The sequence below is a fragment of the Myotis brandtii genome, unplaced genomic scaffold (assembly GCF_000412655.1).
Source record: "Myotis brandtii unplaced genomic scaffold, ASM41265v1 scaffold76, whole genome shotgun sequence".
NCBI lineage: Eukaryota > Metazoa > Chordata > Mammalia > Chiroptera > Vespertilionidae > Myotis > Myotis brandtii.
Genome location: NW_005371037.1, coordinates 477,212 through 491,622, shown reverse-complemented (window position 1 = coordinate 491,622; position 14,411 = coordinate 477,212). Strand labels below are relative to the sequence as shown.

The 14,411-nt window shown below is 38.9% G+C and overlaps 1 protein-coding gene across 3 annotated transcripts in view; it reads right to left on the bottom strand.

Moving 5' to 3' along the window:
- The window catches only part of MRE11A (MRE11 homolog A, double strand break repair nuclease), a 72,423-nt gene that overhangs the window by 45,727 nt on the left and 12,285 nt on the right, over window positions 1–14,411 (bottom strand). For all 3 annotated transcript variants that reach the window (XM_005883065.2, XM_005883064.2, XM_005883063.2), the window contains 6 exons: window positions 12,584–12,671; window positions 11,629–11,770; window positions 8,973–9,087; window positions 4,863–5,048; window positions 2,939–3,110; window positions 966–1,046 (listed from right to left, as the gene is read on the bottom strand). In XM_005883065.2, the coding sequence (XP_005883127.1) occupies window positions 966–1,046; window positions 2,939–3,110; window positions 4,863–5,048; window positions 8,973–9,087; window positions 11,629–11,770; window positions 12,584–12,671 (784 nt within the window). The remainder of the gene's footprint in view (window positions 1–965; window positions 1,047–2,938; window positions 3,111–4,862; window positions 5,049–8,972; window positions 9,088–11,628; window positions 11,771–12,583; window positions 12,672–14,411) is intronic.

Here is a 14,411-nt window from a genome sequence, read left to right as displayed (position 1 = left end):
TCATTTACTTGCCATCTGTTTACTGTGTCTCACAGCTCCACCTCCCATAAGCTCCACAAGTTCAACAGCTCCTCTGTGTTATCATCACTATGTTCCCAGCATGCAGGACAGAATGTATTCAATAAATATTGAACCACTGAGTCAATGAATTAATGAGGGGCCTCTGGTTAATACAATGTACTTTTGGAATATTACTTACATGAACTATCTGTTCTTTTGTTTCACAAATGAATTAGTAATTTGCTGTGCTTAGGAAAAGGAATGCCAATTTTCTATTTCAGTCTGTTGGTTCTAATGGTTTTCGGCAGACATGGATGAGAAACATGGGACCTTCTGCCCTGATAAAGAGAACAATGTGGTTCTCCCAGAGCAACTATGTTTGTGGTACCCAGACCATCTCCACAGTTGCCATGTTACAAAACAGAAAATGTGAAATGCTCAAGCTACTGGATTTCCCCAGATTCTTCAGATGTTTTAACAATTATACTCCGGCCTAGCTTTATTTGTGATTTTCTGCTCCTAGGAGTCACAAAGCTTGTTCATTACACAAACTTTATCGAGTGTTCACAATGTACTAGGCACTGTGCTGAGGGTCAGGGGTACAGCCATGAATAAAACAGTCATCAAAAAATTCACAAGCTGACTGGGAATACAAACATGTAAATAAGTAACTGCAAGCAGAATGAAATGATGCTGTAAAAAGTATGTATAGAGTAAACTGAGGACACAAAGGAAGAAATATCGAATCTAAAGGGAGGTCAAGAAAGGCTTCTATGAAGATGGGAAGCTTAAGTGGGTGTTGAAGGAAATACGGAAGGAGAGAAGCACATTCCACGCAGCAGGATCACCTGGGCAAAGGTGCGAAAGAGTGAAATAAACTCTGCAATACTATCTTCTGAAAAGTCAATAAAGTTCAATTTATCTAAAATAGAAGCTACTCAAAAATAAAATAAAATAGGACTTACGCGCAGTCGTATAAGAGGCTTATCTGGCTGTCCAACATTTCCCAGACGCTCCCGTTCAGCATTTTCAAGCATTTCTTCAATCTCAAAATAAAAATATTGTCATGACTTGAGGCAGGGATACTACTGGCATCCGGTGGGTAGAGGTCAGACAGGATATTGTTAAAATCTTACAATGCACCCTGGCTGGTGTGGCTCAGTTGGTTGAGCATTGTCCCATGCACCGAAAGATTGCCAGTTCTCCAGGTGAGGGCATAGGCCCAAGTTTCGGGCTCGATTGCCTGTAGGGAGCATGCAGGAGGCAGCCTAATAGATGTTTTTCTCTCTCTCTCTCTCTCTCTCTCTCTCTCTCTCTCTCTCTCTCCCTTCCTCTCTTTCTAAAAATCAACAAAAATATGTATTTTTTAAAATCCTACAATGCATAGAACAACTACCTACAACAAAACATTACCCAATCTAAAATGTCAGTTGTCCACCCTAGCTGGTTTGGCTCAGGTTCGATTCCGGTCAAGGGCACATGCCCGGGTTGCAGGCTCGACCCTCAGCAGGGGACATGCAGGAGGCAGCCGATTAATGATTCTCTCTCATCACTGATGTTTCTATCTCTCCCTCTCCCTTCCTGTCTGAAATTAATAAAAATGTATTTTAAAAAATAATAATTTTAAAAAAATTGTCAGCTGTGCCAAAGTAGAGAGACCCTGGGTTCCCTGACTCAGGCCTGACCAGTTTATTCATTTCCCATTTCTCTGGCTTCAGATAATGGGTTTAGGAACAAGCACATGACCTCAGTCCAATGGTAGGGGTTTATCTGGATCTACTGGGGGAAATGATACAGGTATAAGTCTGTGGGCCACCATGTGAAAACACCTTCCTTATAGTGAAGTTTAAGACAAAAACCATCAGAATGGGTGGCACGGGGCTGGAAACAGAGATAGAGAAACCCATAATCTTAATTTGAGTTTCTGGATCTAATCATTTTAAAACCAGCATACTCTTAACCTTTTCAGTTATGTGAGTTACATGTTGCTGGTAAAGCTTCAACACTGGGCAGGTTACTTTGTCTAAGGTTCAGTTCCTCTCTATAAAATGTGGATGGACAATCTATCCACAGCATCGTTGAGTGGATTAAATGCAAAATGTTGTCAATGGTGCCCAGAATATATAAGCAGGCAATGAATATCAGTGATAATTGTTATTATCATTATTACTACCTCATATGATTTTTATGAGAATAAAATACAAATCAGAAGAGTTAGCACAGAGTAAGAATGGAGTTTCAGCAATGAATATTAAGCTGTTAACTTACATATTATTAAGTGCATTCACCAACTTCAGCAGTGGCTCTAGAATTTCTGCAGAGGTTTAGGGGTGGCAAATGCATGAAAGGGGAGGGTTAAGGTACATAGCAAACACATTTTAAGACTTTATTTGGGGTAGCTTTTAGGGTGAAAGGGATGCCTAATGCAGATTATTAGAGAGGTTAAGGTTCTACTCATCTATCATAATATTCTCCCATTCCCAATCAAAGCCACTGCCTGCTTTCATAAATAAAATAAATGATCAAATCAGGGTAAAAAGAGAGAAATGATTATATATATGTTTTTGAGAAGGAGGAAAGGAATTGGGAGAGGGGTTTAATTCAAATTTCTACTATATATAACATTCCTCCATCTGGAAGACTTAAAAGATTTTTTATACAATTAAGCTCATTTACTGAACAAAGGTGGTTCCTTACAGGCTCCATGAGACTGTAACAAATACAGGATGGGGCAAAAGTAGGTTTACAGCTGTTAGTATGTGAAACAGTTTATTCTTGTATCATTTATTAATTATTATATTATTTTCCATACAAACAACTGTAAACCTACTTTTATCCTATCCTGTATAATGACTTAACCTCTACCGAATTATTTAATTCAATGTAAATAATCTCTCAATTAAAGTAGATCTCATTGACCTTTACCTAGAAGGATTACCTTCTCCAAACAGAAGCTTTGTATGGCTTGGGTTACTTTAGGATTATCTGGATTAAAAATGTCTGGGTGATCAGCCAGAACAACATCCTCCATAAAAAACTGCCGAACTGTGCGAAGAGGGATTTTCTGCATATTCATCTTCTTTCCTTTAATCCGAAGCAAGCCAACATGTCTGAAATGAGGAGAGAAAGGAAAGGCTAGTCACGTTGTAACTTTCCCCAGGAAAATGTGCACACCAAAACTACCACATTTCTAAGTTTTTACAAAATAATCCTATATAATAAAAGCCTAATATGCTAAGTGTCCAGTTGGCCATTCAACCAATCAAAGCGTAATATGCTAATGACATACTAAGGCTGCTCAACCACTCACTATGACATGCACTGGCCACCAGGGGGAAGACAGTCAGTCAGTCGACCAACTGCTATGACGTGCACTGACCACCAAGGGACAGACACTCCGACTGGTAGGTTAGCTTGCTGCTGTGGTCCAGCCGATCGGGACTGAGCGAGATGGGCCAGACACTCCCTGGAGCCCTCCCGCAGTTCCTCCCTGGCTGGCTCTCCCCGTGTCTCTCCCCGGCCCGATTGTGCACCAGTGGGGTCCCTCAGCCTGGCCTGCGCCCTCTCGCAACCTGGGACCCCTTAGGGGATGTCGGAGAGCCAGTTGTGGCCCGATCCCACAGGGGGAGCGCCTCCCAGCCAAAAGCCGGGCTCACAGCTGGCAAGTGCAGCAGCGATGGTGGGAGCCTCTCCCGCCTCCACAGCAGTGCTAAGGATGTCCAACTGATGGCTTAGGCCCGCTCCTTGTGGGAACACACCACCCCAAGTGCATGAATTTCGTGCACCAGGCCTCTAGTTCTTTATAAAATCATACCCTTAAAAATATTTTTAGCAATTTGACGTTATATCACAGGGAAAAAAATGTTAAATATTCTTCTTCCTCAGAATAAAATCCACTCTTCCATCATTTTCTGCCTGAACAAATATTCAGTTTAGTAGAAGACAAGCATAACAGTAAGTATAATAAAATGTTATCAGGGCTATTATAGTAGTATATATAGTATATACTATTACATATATATGTGTTATCTGTGTGTGCATACGTGCACATGCATATATAAAATAAATTAGCAGCACACTATGAAGAAAAAAACAGCTTACACCCTATTATCATATTCTTTAACTTATTATCATCTTAACCAGAACTTGAGAGGATTAAAGGATAAAACCACTATCAGTTAATCACTATTAACTACATTATTATATAACTAGAGGCCCGGTGCACGACATTTGTGCAGGGGGGGGGGGGCGGTGTCTAAGCCGGCAAGCAGACATCCCTCTCACAGTCCGGGGCTCTCGCAGTCTGGGAGAGGCTTCTGCCACTGCCACTGCACTCGCCAGCCATGAGTCCAGCTTCTGGCTGAGCAGTGATCCCCCTGTGGGAACTCACTGACCACCAGGGGGCAGCTCCTGCATTGAGCGTATTTGCATATTAGGGTTTTATTATATAGGATTCCCCCCACCCCCAAAAGAAATGAGATATATGTCTAGCCGGTGTGCTCAGTGGTTGAGCGTCAACCTATGAACCAGGAGGTCATGGTTCAATTCCTGGTCAGGGCACATGCCCAGGTTTGGGCTCAATCCCCAGTAGAAGGCATTCCAGGAGGCAGCTGATCAATGATTATCTCTCATCATTGATGTTTTTATCTCTCTCTTCCTCTCCCCTCTTCTCTGAAACCGATAAAGATATACTAGTGTGTGTGTGTGTGTGTGTGTATATATATATTTTTTTAAAGATCCATCTTTATAAATAAACCTATCATACAAATAACCATACCATTAGCACCTTGAAACTCTGGGATAATTAGAATATTTTAGCAGATTTTTTTTAAGTTGATTTGGAAAAGATAACAATTACTCACTTCTTCACAGCTTCTCCTGGGGAAAGAGAAGTCACCACTGAACTTCCAGGTTGGGATACGTAAAAGAGTTGTTGTTCATTTTTGGTTGGAGCTATCTTACACTCATGTTCATGGCCCCAGATTACAAGATCAATGAAGTCATCCAAAAATTGTTCTGGAATGAAGTTAGTACTTCCATGTTTACTCCTATACCCAGATTTTAAAAAATAAATAATATAAATGTTCAGAGATACAAAAAATTTTCATATTAAGTATCTATACCAGTGGTCCCCAATCTTGTTTAGGCAATGCCCCACCTAAGCATCTCTAAAATCCTGATGCTCCCTCTGTGATATATAATTCTTATTATTCAAAAACTCAACTCCTATTTACGGAGAGGAAGCCAAAAAGGCTCTAAACAAGCTTCCAAAGAACATGACATCCATGAAAGAGAAAAATAAAAGAATGAAAGGACAGGTGAAGTACTGAGGAAGAAATCACTAAGAAATTGTTTAAAAAAATAATAATAATATGAAGTGATATGAAAAAATAGCTAATAAAGTTTCAAAACATGTATTAGAGAACTGAAACAGATAAATATGTCACAATATATATTTACATACTCTATATGAAGCCACTAGAACCATAAGAAATGCAAACAATTCACTGTTAATAACTCATTCTCTAATTGCCCTTCTTAATAATCAAACTGCCCCCCTGTGGGGAATGTGCCCCACGTTGGGAACCACTGAGCTATACAGATCTTTATTCTCCTTTCATTAAAGAATTGTTACATCCCCTTCTGTGTGCAAGGGATTGAGAATATAAAGATATTATCTCATTCCTCCAAGGGCTTACAAATTTGCAGGACACAGACAAGTAGGAGACCCAAAAGAGAAAGCAGTCAATCTTACTTTTAGATACAAATTACGAAAGGTTTAAAGAGGAATAACCTGCTTTGGGCAAGTCAGAAAAACATGAGCTCTATCACTAGTAAAAACCTGTAAGTTGGTCGAATTATACAGCAAAAAAAGAAAAAACACAGAAAATAAAAGTGAGTTAAGCTGAAACTTTGTAGAATAAAAACAAATATCTAAATATGCCCAGTCATTTTAACATCATGTTTTATTACTGATTATAAAAATGAGAATAATAATGTAAGTTTGCCTAGCCACTGTGGCTCAGTAGTTGAGCATCGATTTATGAACCAGGAGGTGACGGTTTGATTTCCAGTCAGGGAACACGCCTGGGTTGCAAGCTTGATCCCCAGTAGGAAGTTTGCAGGAGGCAGCCAATCAATGATTCTCCCTCATCATTTATGTTTCTAACTCTCTCTCCCTTCTTCTCTGACCAATAAAAATATATTTATAAATACATTTTTTAAAAAAGAATGTTGCCCTGACTGGTTTGGCTCAGTGGATAGAGCGTCAGCCTGGGGACTGAAAGGTCCCAGGTTCGATTCCGGTCAAGGGCATGTACCTTGGTTTCGGGCACATCCCCAGGAGGGGGTGTGCAGGAGGCAGCTGATCGATGTTTCTCTCTCATTGATGCTTCTAACTCTCTATCCCTCTCCCTTCCTCTTTGTAAAAAATCAATAAAATATATTTTTAAAAAAAAAGAATGCTAAACTTACATAAGAGATAAGAATTTTCCATATTAAATAAAATATCACATGAATAAGTGATTTGCAAACTCTGGTTTTATTCCGAGGTTAGTTATTATTATAAAAGACTAGGAGCCCAGCGCACGAAGTCGCGCGGCGCCCCCCACCCACCCGCCGCCCTGCCTTGACACCTGAACCTCTCCACGCAGAGCTCCAGCACACCTGGCCCAGCCCCCGACCCCTCTGGCCTTCTCTGGGAGCTTCAAGCCCCGCCCTTAGTCCCTGGAGTCACCTCGGGCTGGTCCCACCTTCTCCGAGGCGCCTCCCCACTTATGCCCCTCTCCAGAGCAATGCGGAGGGGCTCTGCCCCATCATGGTGCCAGAGGAGAGCATGGAAGCCTCCCCGCTGCTGTGCTGTGCTCCTTCCCCTGGCAGGTGGGCAGCGGGGTGCTATGAGTGCAAGCAGTGGGTGGCGAAGGACTGGTGAGGGGGTTGCTACGGGCTCTCACCCCCACCCTCCCTGGCACGGGATGGTCCCGCCTCCTCCGGGTGCCTTCCTGCTTCCGCCCCGCAGCACACGCAGGCAGCCTCCTGCTGATAGGAGCTAATAAAGAGCTAATATGCTAATGGTCTGGTTGTACACGTTACGGCGTCCCAACCATTAGCATATTAGCTCTTTATTAGTATAGATATGTGAAAACCAATGTGAGTCAAAACAAGAAGGAAAAGTTTTTCCTAACACTAATTTATATTGTTGGGAATTTAAGTAAAAATATTCAAATACTTTGATCTAACATTCATTTAATGCAAACCAATATTCAATCAACAAATATTTAGATACTGAAGACACAGAAGTGAACAAAGTCCTTGTCCTAGTGAGGGAAACAAACAACAATACAAGATGTATCCTCAAAAAAATGTATACACACTTTAACAGCTGACAGCTCAATTTTGAAAATGAAATGTATTTTAATAAACACTGTCTTTATAATTATTCAAAGTGTGTGTATACATTTTTGGGGACACTATATATATATATATATAAAGTTTGCCAGGTAGTGATGGATATGATAAAGATAAATACAAGTGACATGGAAAGGAGATGCCCTACTGTGTGGTCAGGAAAGGCCTCTCTGACAGGTGACAAGTGAGCAGAACACTGATGTAAGGGATTAGCAGGCAAGGGAAGAAAGACCTAGGCAGAGGGACAAGCAGATGGCAAAGGTACAGAGGTGGGAATGTGTTCAGTGAGTTCAAAACAGCAAGGAGATGAGTGTGGCTGAGCACAATGAATGCAGGGCAGAGCAGGAAGTGAAATCAGAGCAAGATCATGTACCTAGGAATATTTTTATGTAGAAAACATATATCTAGGGTCTAAAAATCAAACCCAAATCCCTTGAGATTATTCCTTAATAACTGCTCAGTTTTCTCACTGACATCACTGTTACCATCTCATACTTTTTTACTATAATGATCACATAATAAATCTTGCTTCTTCAAGTCGCCATTCCTGCACCTTATCAGTAAGATTAAACTTCTTAAAACTACTAACAAAAGAAAGCTGATCCAGCTATATGTAATAATCTGGCAAAACACCTGCACATATGCACCAGGAGATGTGCATAAGAAGGTTTTAAAAAGCAAAAATCTGGAAATAATATAAAACATTCACTAATAGGAAAAAAATATAACTGTATACATCAGCAAAAATTACCCTTTTAAGCAGCAAAATGGATACATCTTAGTGACATAATCTACATATATAAAAGCCTAATACACTAAGTGTCCGACCGTTCAACCAGTGGCTATGATGCACACTGACCACCAGGGAGCAGATGCTCTGACCAGTAGGTTAGCTTGCTGCTGTGGTCCGGCCGATCAGGACTGGGCAAGATGGGCTGGACATGCCATGGAGCCCTCCTGCAGTCCCTCTTCGGCCCCAATCGTGCACCGGTGCAGTCCCTCGCCTGGCCTGCACCCTCTCACAATCTGGGACCCCTCAGGGGATGTCGGAGAGCTGGTTTTGGCCCGATCCCCGCAGGCCAGGCCGAGGGACCCCACTGGTGCACGAATCTGTGCACCGGGCCTTTAGTACTGAACATAATAAGCCAGCTGCAAAATTTACAGCAAGGTTCCAGTTATACCAATGGATATATATGTGATTAAACAATGAAGAAAAGCAATGGGCCAAGTAAATAAAAACTGATGATTGTGCTCCTCTCTGGGATATGCAGCAAGAAATGGGGTCAGAGAAGGGCACTACTTCAACTTCTTTGCTATATTTAGGCATATTCATTTTATGATTATCCTTATACCTTATGCATATGCCCTAAATATTCTTTTATAGGTATAAATGTATTTTGAAAACTTTTAAAATGCAGTCACACAAAGCATATCTAAGTCTTGCCTGATCCTGCACTGACAACTTTCAAAAAATGGGGAGCATTTTACTCAAATAGGTAAGTCTGGAAACAGAGATTTGGAGAACCTCAATACTGGACTCAACAATTTCCAGAGAATACTTTTACCTGTTCTGATGAATCACAAATAAATTAAACCAAGAGTTCTCATCTTCTTTGGGTCTCAACATTGTTACTTTTTTATTGAGGAACATTCGATATAGCCTTTCATCTGGAATGGATCCTGAAATGGATATGACATTATTTTAAAATTGGTTTCTTACTTGGTTTAAAAAAAAAAAAGAATATGTTTTGCTTCTAAATTATGTGCTTCTCTAAATATTTCATTTTCCAATTAGAGATATATTTGATATCTTGAATCATTATTTGCAAATGAATATGTTCCAGGTTCTTACACGACAACTGCTGAGCAGTTAAATGCATTCAAAGATTGTTTTCCTATCAAGCATTCACAATCTGAAAAATGTGGAATAAAAATCTGAGTTTCTATATTAAATTGTTATTAACATTTCTATTTAAAATACTGTTTTCATTATCCTTTTACTATAAGCACATAGCACTTCTGATCTAACAAATATAAAATACACAGAAAGAGGGATGAGATAAAAATAAATGTATTTATAAATAAATAGTCATATGTATTGTTTTTAAATAAAAATACTGTGCTGAATATTACAATAAAAAAATGCTGTGCTGTTTAATAATTTAATAAATTTTAAATAATTCTTCCTCCACCCCAGAGGATTAGCTTAGTCTAGTAGAGGAGGCCAACACAAACAAGTAAGCAAACACAGAGATTACAATTTTAAGACTTATAAAAGGAGAAAAAGTCAGAATGTTAAAATGGGGAATATCAGTGAGGGGACAAGGTTGCTACTTTATGTAGAGATTAGGCAAGGCTTTGGAGAAAAGCCAACAATGCAAAAGCATAAGAGCTAGAAGAGGCCTAGCCTCTAAAGAGGATTCCTAGAGTGTGGCCAATGGAATAGATGGTAGGACACAGAACCTATAACTAGAGAGGAAAAGTCAAGGCATACAAAGTCTAGGGCATTGGAAGGTAGATTTATTTAAGTCATGAAGCACTGAGAACACTCACAAAACTTGTAGGTAGAGAAACATTTTGAGGGAAAGGGGAGGGCAGTTTAGCCAGTTGTCAATTAGCTCCGAGGGAGCAGGGAGGATGCAGGCAGAAAAAAAGTGGCAGCAGGGAACCAGGAGAACAGGGATCGTCCTGGCCCACCCTCTAGCCCTGAACCCCTAAAAGGCTGTGAGAGAACTGTGTGGGACACAGTAACCTCAGGGCCCGAGAGCCGAGGCAACATTCAATACTTGACTCAGCAATTTCCTGATGAAATGAGAGAACTGCTAACTGTAAAAAGAGTTATAGACGGTATAGAGAAGGGTTGGGGTGAGAGCAGGGGGTGGAGGGTAGGCAGAGTCCAGTTAAGGAAAACAAGACAGGATGAGATGAGAGTGTGAGAGAAAATGGATGAATGAAGCATAATGAGATGTCTCTGGTCTGAAAGTGAGAGGATCAACCATTTTCTGAAGTTATGAACCCTAACACTGTAATGATTAAAATACCAGCTCTTTTAAGAAAACCTTCTGCTCTATTACTTGCAAAATCAGACATATACCTCAACCTCATTTTTCGTAACTTGAAAATATAATCATGACGCTTTTCTACTTGTTAGAGAAATTATGAAATGGACAAAGACTGTAAGCTCCCTAGAAAAAGTGTTTAAATAAACCCATCCATCATAACTGATTATTTTATGAACATATTCAAAGACAACTGAAGTAAATAAGACCTTCTAAGGCTTCTATTATACTAAAATCACTCAAAAAGTAATAAAAACTATGTTGAGGCTACAGTGTGAAATTTTCCCCCAACTTCTCTCAGGGTACTTCAAGGTTGATTTAACATGGAATATAATTTTTATGATACTCTATACACAATAAAGCTATTTGTACCATAAAACAAATAAAATATCAAGCTGAACTTAACCCAGGGAAAACACAATAAATAAACTTTGCACTCTAAAAATGTCATTGGTCTTTCATTCATATGGAATAAAGCCTAGCAAATAGACTTTTACCTACTGGACACTAAATAAATTGAAGACAGTGAAGTCGATAAGGCAAATTTTCTGAGCATTAGAGATGACAGCTCTAGACTAGCACTGCCTAATAAAAATATAATGTGAGTCACTAGTGCAGTCCAAATCTACAACTTAAATTTTTCTTGTGGCCACATTAAGTAAAAAAAGTAAAAAGAAACAGGTAAGATATTTTACATTTTTTCTGAGTCGTTGAAATCTGACGTATATTCGACACTGCTAGCATATCTCAGCTCAGATGAGCCACATTTCAAGTGCTCAGCATCTACATGAGGCTAGTTGGTTACTGCATTGGACAGTGAAGCTTTAGACCTTTCAAAGACTTCCAAAATATCTAATTACTCTCTAATTGTAATGTTCAGGATTCTCTAAGTCTAAAAGAAAGAAAAAAAAGAACAATAAGTAGATACTAAAGAAAAAATTTTCATCGAAACTGCTATTGAAAACAAGAATCAGGTCTACTAGATCTTATTAAATACTAAAAAAATCTACCCAAACCTCCTATCACTTTTATAGTAACTCATAGAGAATATAGATTTGCCTCATTTTTCCCCCAAACAGCAACAAAGTTAACTCCAGAATTTGATTTCCCAGTTCCTTAGACAATTAAATATTTATTGGCATAAATAATAAAACCATCTTACCTAAGCCATACAGAGCAATTTTTGTGCTTCCTTTTTGAAGCAAAACTGGACTAATGTCTACCTTCTCCACAGACATTGAACGTCCAAAGTGATTTACAAATCCAGCACAACTTAAAATATCCAGGGCACAGAGCGCGTCTGCCTACGTAAAATATTTTCAAAGAATATTACTGTATATTAAAAATAAGTAATCTGCATATCATATTACCTATTAAAGTATATTCTATATACCAGTTACAAAAACATAGATTCTATATACTAGTTACAAAAACAGATTAACATAGTGTCTTCTCGAAACAAAATTACAATACTAAAAGTTTTTGCTACCTTTTTTTCTATTAGGAATGACCTCCAACTGGAATCATATGCTAAATGCAAAGTAAACATTATTTCATCAAAACTTATGATGGCTTGGCCACTGGAAAATAAAAGCTAGCCATGAAATAAGTGCTTTGTAATATTAAGCAGGCCTCTTAAGATGCAGGGGAGGAAAGACTAGATAACTAGTGATTTATAATATTCATTAACAGATATAACAAAAAGATATTTTGAGTTTAGGACTTCTATTATTACTTCCAAATAAACAGGTAATAAGATGATCTAATTCACACTTAAAACTATATATGAAACAATCATTTCCTACAGGTGAGATTCTATGAGATAAGAGATACAAGAGCACATGGTGAACTGTAAAGCATTGTACAAATGATAGATTTTGCTTTTTGCTACTCCTGGTTACTTATTGTTCATCTTAGCACTAATGAAATAAAAGCATACTTCACACACCAATTATTAGTCCAGGTTTTTAAAAATTATCTGAAAAGCAGTATAAAAGCTTTTATGAATGATAAAAAGTCAATTTAACTTTTTAACTCTATTTTAATAAAAACTGCTTTCCACAGACAAACTAAATTGGTCATTTCTAAAATTTCAACTGTAAGAACCCAATAATTACCCCTGTGGGATCATCATGATTGCCATGAATACTAAACACTGGAATCGAAATGTTGAGATTGTCATCTTGGTAGTTCACCCATGGAAACCTTAAAAAATAAAAAATAAAAATTTTTTAAAGGTTCTGTAAGAGACAAAAGCTGTTTCCCCCAGTATCCTCTAAAAAATAATGCATTATAGGCAAACTGGATGATTTAAGTTGGCAAATGACCACAAATTTGAAGTTTTAAAAAAATAAAATCAAAGGCAACAATTTATTTCAATTCAAGTTTGAAAATATGTCAAAGTACTACACTTTATTAAAGAAAACCCGCGCGGCTCAGTGGTTGAGCTTCGACCTATGAACCAGGAGGTCATGGTTTGATTCCCGGTTTGATTCCGTCAGGGCACATGCCCAGGTTGCGGGCTTGATCCCCCTTGTGAGGAGTGCAGGAGGCAGCCAATCAATGATTTCTCTCATCATTGATATTTCTATCTCTCTTACTCTCCCTTTCTCCCTGAAATCAATGAAAAACATATTTAAAAAAAAAAAAAGAAAAGAAAACCCTACCATAACAATGCTTATGAATTGTATAAAACAATGATATATCTAAATAATGGGACATTAATAGGTTTCAAAAACTTGAAAGCAATTGTGCAAGGTTTTTATTTGTAGAAGGGGAAGGGCAATAAACACATCCACTTTTTGGGTTTTTTTAATCCTCACCCGAGGTATATTTTCCATTGACTTTTCTCCGGAGAGAATGAAAGGGGGAGAGACAGAGAGAAACACATTGATGTGATCGATGTGAGAAACATACACGAATTGGTTGCCTCCTGCAAGTACCCTGACCAGGGCTGAGGACCAAGCCTGCAACCAAGGCATGTGTCCCTGATTGGAATCAAACCTGGGACCTTTCAATCCAACACTCTATCCACTGAGCCAAACTGGCTAGGACAACATATCCACTTTTAAATCCAAAGACCTAGACTAAAAATTCCAGCTCTATCACTATCTACTTATGCAACTTAATATCTCCCATCTACTCCTGTCCCTAGTCATCTAGTTCACCTTCTCAGGGACAAATGACATTAATTTGTCATTTATCTTTGCAAAATTACCTTACATCTGTACAAACATATAAATACACCTTCTTCCTTCTTACATGAATGACAGCACAATATTGATTACTGCACCCTACCTTTATCATTTAACATATTTTCGAAATCATTCTGCACTGTCCATAAGGAGCTTCCTTGTGCTTTTTTGGCTGGACAGTACTCCACAGTATTGATTATAATATGTTTATAAGTAGTTACCTACCAATGGACATTTAGACCATTTCTAGTCTTTTGTTTTATAAATAATGCTCAAGTCAGTAATCCTGTACAAAGCTGTGCTTATAAGGACAGGAAAATATCTAAAAGGGAATTACTGGTCAAAGAGTATGTGTGCCTTTTTAAATTTGATAACCACTGCCAATGTCCCTCCATAGAGGTTGTACAAATCTACACTAATAAAAGAGAAACATGCAAATTGGTGTCACACCGCTACCCTCCCCATTGGCTAATCAGGGCAATATGCAAATTAACTGCCAGCCAAGATGGCAGCCGGCAGCCAGGCAATTTGAAGCTAACAGGAGGCTTGCTTGCTTCAGTGACGGAGGAAGCTAACGTTCCCGGCCTGCCTTGCCGGCCTCTGAGCTTGCAGTTTGAAACATTGTTACAAATATAGAATCTAAACAAAACCCCAGTAACCTGCTTTCAGCCAGCCGGGATCTCAGAGCTGGAGTTGAAACAGTGTTTCGATTATAGAACCCAAACAAACCAGATACCTGCTTTCAGCAGCC